The following is a 9,989-nucleotide window of genomic DNA, read 5'->3' as shown; positions in this document are numbered from 1 at the left end:
GGGGGGGGAGAGAGAGAGAGGGCCAAGGAGCGATCCCGAGAGCCCGACAGGGATCGCGCAAAAAGGCCGCACATCGGCGGTTTGTGAAAGAGAGAGCTCCGTGAAAAAAGGACAATTGTATTTGAGGATTGGGGGAGCAGGCACGTGCTGGCTCGCAGGTGGCGCGAAGGATGGGGGGAGGGGGAGGGGGAGAGAGAGAGAGAGAGAACAGGAAAGGGAGCGTGCTGCCATTACTATCCGCCGACTCCAACATGTATGGGGGGGGGGGGGATCTGGGAACAACGGAGAAGGAGGTATGCACGCACGGGGCCAGAAGCCAAGCCAAATGCAAAAGGAACAAGTGCTCGTAACAAGGAAGAAATATAAATCGAACAGAAGGACACATGGTACTAAACCAGGACAGGAGATCGATGGGGAGGGGGGAGGGGGGGGAGAGAGAGAGAGAGAGCCCATCTCCAAACGAACGTCCATTACTGATGGGAGGCGTCATCGGCATCGCCCCGGGCGGCGGCGGCGGTGGCCATATAGCGCTGCGCGGGGAGAACAACCGCAGCATTGCCGCGGCCAACGCCGGCTCCAGCGGTGGCCGTGGCCCCGGCCGCCGGGTGAAGGACCGGCAGCGGGGGGAGGGACGCCGGGGCCCCGGGAACCGGCGACCCATTGGCCCCGGCCGGCAGCGGAGTGCCACGGCCACGGCCACGCCCGGCCCCAGCCGGGAAACCACCCACCGGCATGACGCCCAGCGTCTGCACGGGAATATGATGGAAGAAGTGCTGCAGGAGACCGGACTGCTGGCCGGCCTGGGCATTACCGAGCGACTGGCCGGCCAGCTGCGGCTGGCCAGCCGACGGCTCTGCCTGCTGGGCCGCTGGGGACTGCTGGCCGGCATGATGGTGGTGATGGGAATGGTGAGCATGATGCCCATGATGCCCATGGTGACCGTGATGACCATGATGAGGATGATGAGGATGCCCATGGTGATGGCCATGAGGGTGGAAGGGCCCCGTCGTCGCCGGAGGGGCAGAAACCCCACCACCGGCCTGAGACGCCTGACCCGGCGGCAAAGGCATATGGTGACCAAGGAACCGGTGCTGGCCATGATGGCCGCCATGGTGAATGTGGTGGTGGTGGTGGTGGTGGTGGTGGTGGTGAGGATGGGGGTGATGAGACACACCGCCAGCCGCGTGCAGCTGGGCCCGATGCGCGGCGGCCGCCACCTCCAAGGGATCAACATCACCACCGCCACCGGTCCCCGGAGCCGAGGCCGCCTCATCAGCATGCTGGAACTGGGACCCGACATCCGCACTCACCGCGGGCAGCGAGTCGCCCACCGAAGAGGACGCAGCGCCGGAGGCCACGGCAGGGGCGGAAGGGGCGCCGGTGGCAGGGGAGTCAGCCACGGCCGCCGCGCCGGCTGCACTGCCCCCGGCATTGGCCGGGGCCGAGGTGATCACCGCCGCCAGCGAGGACGAGGAGGAAGAGGAGGAAGACGGCAGGGAGGTGGCGGTGGAGCTTGTCGCGGCAGGCGGCACCCGGAACAGGAAGGAGTTCGCCTGCTTGCCGGCGCTTGCCGGGTCCGCCGCCGAACCGGCCAGCGGCGGCAACGGGATGCTCGGCGTCCGAGCACTAAACAGGTGGTTCAACAGCCGGTTGCTGGAGGTGGACCCGGCGCCGGTGTTGGTGGCCGTCACCGGCGCCGCGGGCATCGGCGGCAGGCTGCCCGAAGTGGAAAGCCCCGTGCCCGACCCGCCGCCGAGCGAGCTGTGAATATGCAATTCGCCAGCCGCATCGCCGGTCACCGTGGCCGAAGAGGGCTTGGCCACACTTGCGGATGGCGACGGCGAGGGAGCCGGGCCGGAAAGGAGATTGGCCAGGAGGCCGCTCTTGCCGGGGGTCGAAGCCGTCGAGGCCGAAGCCGAGTGGCGACCACCAAGATGCCCCTTGCCGAAGGGGGACGCCGACACCGTGGCCGGGAGACTGATCGGGGCGGCCGCGGCGGCACCCGGGCTGACGGCCAACGGCGCCGACGAGTCGATTTGCGCCCCCCCCGGGGGGGTGAGCGACGCCCCGGCCCCGGCCGTCGAGGCAATGGTCACCGCCGCTGGAGTGGCGGCGGATGACAGCTGCACCAGAGCCGGAGGGCCGGGAGTGGCTACCCCGGCGCCGGCGGACGGCGCAGTGGAAGTCACCTGGCCGAGGGCCGACGAGGATCCGGTGGCCATGCGATCGGCCTCCGAGTTGGCCAGGGCGACCGGGGCACCCGACAAGCCGGTCGACGCCGACGCTGACGCCGACGCCGATGCCGCAGGGTGGAAGTCCGCCGCCATGGGGGAGGCATCGGTGGGGGCCGGGGCGCCGGGGCGACCGCCGCCGAGCACGCTGGCCAGGGAGAAGGTCGGTGTCACGCGAGGCAGGCTCACCGCCGGGGCGGTCGTGCCCGAGGCGGGGGCCGCCGCGGGGCCGGCCGTCGCCACGGCGGGCTTGTGCAAGACCACCGCCGGAACCTTGCTGGTGGCGCGGGCCGACCCGGCACCGGGCACAGGCTCGGCCGCCGTAGACTCCACCGGTGCAGGGGGCGCCTCCACCGTGGGAACGGGGGCCGGGACGCCCTTCCCGAGACCGGACGGGAAACTGTCGAAGAGCAAGCGCACCCGATTGGACGAGGCATCCGTGGCGGGGGGAGTGGCCGACACGGCGGCAGCCGCCGCAGCCGCCGCCGCAGCTGCAGCCGCAGCCGCCGCAGCCGCCGTAGCAGCCTCAGTCAAGTGGCCCCCATCGCTGGGGCCCGCCTCGTCGGTGGTCACACCGCTGAGGTCCTCGGCCGCGGCGGCGGCGGCACTGCCAGCCCCGAAGGAGAAGGGCCCATCAACCCCAGCCACAGGGAAGTCGCCGGAGCCGGGGCCCGAATGGCCATACTGCGGCGGGAAGCGCAGGTGGCCGGGGTCCTGCACATCATCGGCACCCGAAGAGTGGCCGGCCCCGACATCGGCATCCCCGCCAGGCAGGTCATCCGCATCGCCATCTGCCCCATCACCATCTAGATGGGCAGCCACCGACCGGAAGAAGGCCCGGCGAATGGTGGCCGCATCTTCGGACTCGTCGTACAGGGGCCCCTCCTCCGGCTCCTCGTCGGAGGTGACCACCGCCGCGTCCGGATGGAAGAGCCGGCGCCCGGGGCCCGAGCCACCGCCAACCGAAGTGGCAGCCATCTCCGACTCATCCAGATCATCCTCCGACTCATGGTCGGAACTCATGGCCAGCAGTTGCTCGGACAGAAGGCGAATTTGGTCGACGGTCAGCGAGTTCGCAGGGCCGCCCTCCCGTGGGAAGTAGAAGGCAGCACTCGAAGAGGGCGAAGGTGAGGACCCGCGCGAGTCCGAGTCGGAGGAAGGCAGGCCGGAATCGCTGCTGCCCGACATGGACGATGACGACCCCGAAGCCCGGCCGGCTCCGGCCGACGGGTCGATGATGCCCGCCGCCCGGCGACGCGCCCCGGCCTCAAGCTGCGCCTCGTGGAAGGAAATGGCGCCGAGAATGTCCTGGGCGAGGGCCGAGGCGCCGGGAGCGGCGGCCAGCTCGCGAGCCAGCTCCAGCGGGGTCTTCCCCTCGGGGCCGGCGCTGCGTGCATGGACGCTGGCCTGGGCCTCCAGCAAGACACACACATGGGTGAAGTGCTGTGCCCGGACGGCCAGGTGCAGGGCCGTCTCGCCGGTCGGCACAACCGGCAGGTCCACTTCGGCATCGCACTTCAGCAGGAAAGCCAGCAGGAAGGTGGACTTGTAGGTGTCATCGAAGGCGCTGCCCGGCCCGGCGCTCGTGGCCACCGACCCATCAAAGTCGGTATGCTTGCTCACCGGGGCGAAGGGCCGATCCGTGTTCGGGGTCATCACCAGGCCGAGACTGCGGAAGTCCACGACCGCCGGGTCGGCCGCCTCGGCAGCCATGGTGGTGACACTCTCGGCATTGTCCTCGGCGGGGGGGGCAGTGGTGACGGCCGCCGCCGCTGCCACGGCCGCCGCCGCCGCCGCCGCTGCCGCCGCCGCCGTGGTGGTGGAAGTTGCGGCCGCCGTTGCGGCCACCGGCGACATGCCGGCCACGATGTGGATCGGCGCATAGCCGCTGGCATTGTGCCGGTTCAGCTCCCCGAGATACTCGGGAATCATGTCACGCACGATCGACTGAAGGCCGAAGCGCACGCACCCATGCAGCGGCCCCTCCATGAAGATGGCCATGATCTCCTCGGCCGTGAGGCCGTACTTCAGCAGCCGCAGCCGCAGGTTGTTCGGATTGCGTAGCTCATTCTCCGGATTGGTGAAGTACAGCTCGGAGAAGTACTTGAAGTAGGGATAGATGGACCCGGGCCCGGCGATCAGCTTCGCATGGATGGGGCTTGAAATGAGCGACTGCTTTTGGTCGGCCAGGGTGCCAGGGAGGGGGAAATCCCCGGTCAGCGAATGGGTGGCCAGGGTCGCGCCCCCGGCGCCGCCCGGCGGCAGCAGAGCACCCAGGCCGGTGGCTGAAGGCACAAGCAAAGAGTGTCAGTGAAGGCCAAATCACCGGCCGGGGGGGGGGGGGGGGTCCAGTCACCTTGGACAAGGGCTGAGGGAAGCGCGGCCGGAGGAGGAAAGGAAAAAGAAAGACCGCAGGGGGGGGGGGGGGCGAAGGACGATGGAGGAGCCAGGCCAAAGGCCAGCAGGCAAGACGAGCGTGCACATACCAGGGAGCGCGGAAGGGCTGAACATCTGGGCCACATCGGCCGCCGACATGGCGGCCAGCACACGCGCATGCTGCGCAACATCGACCGAGGGCCGGTCGGCGGCCGGGGGCTGGACCACGGCACCGGCCGGCGGCGGCGGCGGCGGCGGCGGCCGGGCCGGCGGCCCGCCCATGGACACAGGCACAACCGAGGCACCAGCGGCCGGGGCCGGCACAGGAACCGAAACAGGCAGACTGGGCGTCGGACCAAAGGCCCCCATCGGCGGGGGCCGGCCGCGGCCGGCGCCGGACATGGCCATGGCACTGGCGGCCGCCGCCGCCGCGGCAGCCGCAGCACCAACTGACGACGAGCCCGGGCCCGGGCCCAGCGGCTGGAAGCCCACCGGGGCAGACATCACCGGGCCGGCCTCGGGATCGACCACACCCTCGCCGCCGGCGGGGGGGGACCCACCGGGAGCCGGACCGGCCAGAGGCGGGGCAGCAAGCCCGCCGGCTGTCGGGGGGCCCCACTGGGCTCCGGGCACAGCTGGCATCGGGAGCGCCGCCGCCGGCGCCGCATCAACATCATCTGAATCGAAGTCGAATTCCAAGTCCGGGAACTTGGCACACAGGAACTGCTGATGCACCTCGGCACCGCCGGGCATCGGACGCAGGGGGGCCGACACGCCACCGGGCCCAGGAGCCCCGCCGGCGGCCGACCCCATGGGAGGCGGCCGAACAGCCCCGGACATCATCGGCATGAAAGGGCCCCCGCCGGGGTACATCTGGCCGCCATACAGGTGATGGCCATACGGATGGTGGGGGTGAGCATGGCCGAGACCGGCCGGCAGGAGCTGCGGCGAATTGCCCGCGTGGGTGGCCAGCATGACCTTCGGCCGGCCCAGCGGGCTGAAGCCCGGCCCCGCGGCCGGCCCCGGCATGGGAACCCCCCCGGGAGGGGCATCGGACAGGCCGAAAACAGACCCCCCAGCCGGGGGCTTGGCCAGCTCGCCGGCCGGGGGCGGAGGGCGCACCGCGCCCGGGCGCTGGCCGGCCGGCGGCTGGAACAAGCCGGCCAGCAGCTGTGAGCGCGAGGAGCTGCCCCCCGGAGTCGGAGCCGCGGCGCCCGGCGGTCCGACCGAGGCCGGTGCACTGGCGCCCGAGGGGCTTGGGGCCGGGGCCCCGGCCACCGTCGGACCGGAGGCCATGGTGGCAGCGACCGCCGCCGGCGGGGCCAAACCGAAAGACGCCCGGTGGAAGGAATCCAACACGTCGCGACCGAACTCGGACAAGAAGTGATCCATATCCATCGGGGTCGGGGTGAACATGGCGCCGGCGGCGACGGCCGCGGCGACGGCCGCAGTGGCCGCGGCCGACCCCGGCCGGCTGCCCATCGCCTCGGTCGCCAGGCCGGAGGCCGATCCATCGGCCAGGATCGGACTCCCAGCCGCGGAGGCCGACGATGTCGACGGGGTAGAGGCCGAGGGGGCCGCCGGATCGGCGGCCATCGCCGGCGAAGGGGTGCCACCTCGAGACAGACTCGGCGTGGAGGGATCCGAGGCCGAGGTGTCCGGCTCGGTGGCGGCGGCGGTGGCGGCCGCGACGGCAGCCGCCGCCGCAGCCTTGGAAGCCTGTGCCGCCGCACGGAGCTGCTTGGCCGACAGGGGCCGCGCGCTGGGGGCCGAGGCAGGCTCCACCGCCACTGGCGCCGGGGTCGGCGAGTCACCGGTGGCCGGCGGAGTCGGGGACCGACGGGCGGCCGGTTCCTCAGGCGAGGCTGTCGCCGCGGTGGAGGAAGACGCCGCCGCCGCCGCCGCCGCCGCCCGCTTCTGGGCATCCGTCACCAGGGTGGACTTCTTCACCTCGGCCGATCCACCAGCACCCAGGTGGATGACCACGGCCTCGCGCTTGGTCTCACGGCGCACTGGCGCCGGGGCCGGGGCCGGAGCCGGGGCCGGGGCCGGGGCCGGGGCCGGAGTGGCCAGCCCCCACGGCGCGGGAGTGGCCCCGGGTGCTGGCACCCCGCCGGAGCCGGGCCCCATGGTGGCGGGCTCATTGATCGCGGCCGACCCGGCGGTGGCGGGCGTGGTGGCGATCGGTGCCCAGGCCCGGCGGGGCGTAGCAATCGATTCCAAGGGCACCGAACGACGAGAACGCTGCCGGCCGGAGGCGGAACCGGCGTTCGACACCCCGGATGCCCCGACCCCTACGGCTCCGGGCCCGGCCCCCGGCCCGGTGGCCGACAGGGGCGGGAAGTCACTGGAATCCAAGCCAGCCGAGCTGGCAGTCACGCCAGCGGGCGCGGCGCCCAGGCCCCCCGAGCCCGACGATGCGCCCATTCCTCCAGCGCCAGGCCCGAAAGAGCCGCCATAGGCACCGGGCCCGGAACCGGAGGACCCCGGGACACCGCCAGCCGGCTGACTGGTGGCCGCGACCGCGGCGCCCGAGCGGGCCGCCGCCGCCCAGGGCGACGCGGCGCCACTCGATGCAGACGACGAGGAGGAACCCGCCGCCATGGCCGAAATCGATGGATCATCCCAAGCACTCATGGATGAGCCGGCATTGGCGGCCTTGGCCCCGGTGGCAGATACCCGGCCACCTGGCCCGCCGGACAGGACCCCCTGCGAGGCCGACCGACCGCCGGCCGAGTGTTGCCCCCCGGCAACCCCGGCACCGGTGCGCCCGGCGCTTGTGTTGTTGGATGCCGCAGCCGCCGCGGCCCCGGTACTGGCGCCGGACATGTCTGCCCAGGGGGCCGGCCGTGCGTAGGACGCCTTCAGAGCCTGGCGCTGGTTGCCGCCGGACACCTCGACGAAGTTGTCCCCCGGGCGGGAGGACTCCATGTTCATCAACTGCCGAGTGCCATACAGGGAGTAGTGCTTGCCCTGCTGGACCTCTTCATCGGTGAAGAGGAGGCTCTGGTCGACATCCTCATGCACGAAGTAGCACTCCTCGCCGCGCGAACAGACCGCCGGAGCCGAGGTCGATTCGCGCGTGAAGTATGACGAGCAAAACTTCGACAAAGCCAGCATGACCCTGTGCAGGAGAGGGAGGGAGGGAGGATGGGAGGAGCGTGTCAGTCAGGCGGCCGGAGGACGAGGCAACACGGGGGGGGGGGGGGCATGCATGGTCCGATGGGGGAAAGGGGGAAAGGGGACGTGCCTGAGGGTGACACCATCCACCTCGGCCTGGTCCTCGTGGATGACCGCCTGGCGGGCATCCGAGGGGTTGTAGAAGTGCACGTAGAAGCCCCCGCCACCGGACTTGGAGGAGGTGGAGGAGGGCTGCGACCGGTGAACATGCCGAACCCGGCCGTATTGCTGGAAGTGCCGGCGTACGGCCTATGAGGCGCGGGAAGGGGCGAGGGCAATCCGACAAGCAGGACACCATGCGCGAGTGGCTTGTGAGAATGCGAAGACAGAGGCACAGCGGCGGAAGAGGGACCAAGGAGGAGGAGGAGGAGGAGGAGGGCGAAGGCGGGAGGAGCTGGCTGGAGCGAGGGAGGGGGCACGTACATCGACATCGCGATTGAAGAGGAAGGTCCCCTTGTTGCCATGGCCGCTGGAGCTGGCGACCACATACACAATGTGCTGGACGATGACGCGCACGGACTCCAGATACCGGCGATATTCCGGATCCATGAGAGGAGCTCGGCTGCTGCTGGTACTGGCGGCAGCGGCTGCCGGAGTGGGGAAGTCCCCGCCGCTGGCACCGCCACGCGGGCCGGACGAAGAGGCGGCCGCCGCCGCCGCCGCCGCCCCGGACGCCGAGACAAAACTATACGACAGGACCCCACTCGCTGAGGCAGAGCCGGAGCCGGAGGAACTCGAAGAGCCGGACGCGCTGCCGGTCGGAGGGGTGGCCTTGCGGTTGGCCATGGCCGGTGGCAAGAGCGGCATCTTGGGGATGGGCGGTGGATTGGCTTCCAGATAAGCGCGGTCCTCGCGAGCTTCCTCGAGCCTCTTCTCTAGGAAGGCGCGTCTGGGATGAGCGTGGGTGAGTGGGGCCCGGGTGGGGGTGGAAGGTGAAGGAGAAGCGTGAGGACCCGTCCTCAAGCGCGAATCGAGAGAGGGAGAGAGGCAGGGAGAGGGAGGGAGAGGGAGGGAGAGAGGAAGAGAGGGAGAGAGGCAGGGAGAGGGAGGGAGAGGGAGGGAGAGAGGAAGAGAGGGAGAGAGGCAGGGAGAGGGAGAGGGAGAGGGAGAGGGAGGGAGAGAGGGAGGGAGAGAGGGAGAGGGAGGGAGAGGGAGGGGTGACATAGGAAGACTTACCGCTCTGGTGAGAGGGGGACCTTGCGCACGGAGCTGATCGACAACTGCCGGCGACATAGTGCACACTTGGAATTGTTGCTGTCGAGAATTCGCTGGAAGCAGAAGGGGCAGCACTGTATGAAGGAGCGCAGCAGGAAGAGGGGGTTAGAGGGAAGCGAGAAAAGGGGGGTAGAGTGAGGAGGGAGCGCAGCAGGCGACAAGCGCGCAGAAACCGGGAAGACATGGGGAGAGGGGGAGAGAGAGGGGGAGAGAGAGAGAGAGAGGGAGGGAGAGAGGGAGAGAGAAGGAGAGAGAGGCGGAGGGAGAAAGGACTACGCACACGGAAGGAGCATGCGCAAGGGCGGAACTGCAGATCATCAATATCATAAAGCTCCATGCAGATGAGGCACTCGACCCCGTCGTCATCCTCGAAGTCCATCATTGTGTTTTGGCCGGGTGGAGAGAAAGGAGGAAGATCAGGCAAGACAAACTGTGTCCCACCGGAGAGACAGACAGACAGAGAGAGAGAGAGAGAGAGGAGGCAAAGAAGGGAGAGGAATGACAACAAGCACACGTCAGCCAAGAAAGGTCGAAAGAGGGAGGGAGGGCGACGGAAAGCAGGTTGGGAGAGAATAGCCCGCCCCACCGACGCACGACAAAGCAGGGGAGTCCGAGGAAAGGGGCGATCGCGCGCCCAGCAAGCCAGGGGGCCGGAGGGAGGCGAGCGCGGACGCGCCGGCAGCGGGGAAAGGGGAAGCCCGAGTAGTTGAGAAGGGCTGGACACAGGGAGAGGGGCCGAGGCGCGTGTTGGGGAGCAAGGGAGGGGAAGGAGGGGAGAGAGGGAGAGAGGGAGGGGGAGAGGATATGGTGGCGAGAGAGAGAGAGAGAGTGCTCGGCGCTGATTGTTGAAAAATGGCTACGGCCAGCCATCGGCCGGGGTGGGATTTTGACCCTCCCACAGGGGCTGACCCCGGGTGATTGAGAGAGGCACACGCATGCATGTTCATCGGCGCGCACGGTGGGCAGAGCCGCTTCTTCCCCCCCCCC

General features: G+C 70.0%; 1 protein-coding gene across 1 annotated transcript; it reads right to left on the bottom strand.

Annotated features, from left to right (window-relative positions):
* Positions 1 to 470: 470 nt before the first annotated feature.
* Positions 471 to 9,772, bottom strand: H696_00131 (hypothetical protein; the record flags this gene model as incomplete). Its single annotated transcript, XM_009493965.1, has 7 exons — positions 9,597 to 9,772; positions 9,283 to 9,432; positions 8,964 to 9,076; positions 8,211 to 8,676; positions 7,858 to 8,036; positions 4,718 to 7,731; positions 471 to 4,516 (listed from the first exon to the last, which is right to left on the bottom strand). Exons 2-7 carry the CDS (start codon positions 9,382 to 9,384, stop codon positions 471 to 473), a joined length of 7,920 nt encoding a protein of 2,639 aa, XP_009492240.1. The 5' UTR covers positions 9,385 to 9,432; positions 9,597 to 9,772.
* Positions 9,773 to 9,989: the final 217 nt, after the last annotated feature.

The sequence above is a fragment of the Fonticula alba genome (genome assembly GCF_000388065.1).
Source record: "Fonticula alba strain ATCC 38817 unplaced genomic scaffold supercont2.1, whole genome shotgun sequence".
In the NCBI taxonomy this organism is placed as follows: Eukaryota; order Rotosphaerida; family Fonticulaceae; genus Fonticula; species Fonticula alba.
The sequence above is the reverse complement of the archived record's forward strand: the minus strand, read 5'-3'. Positions and strand labels throughout refer to the sequence as shown.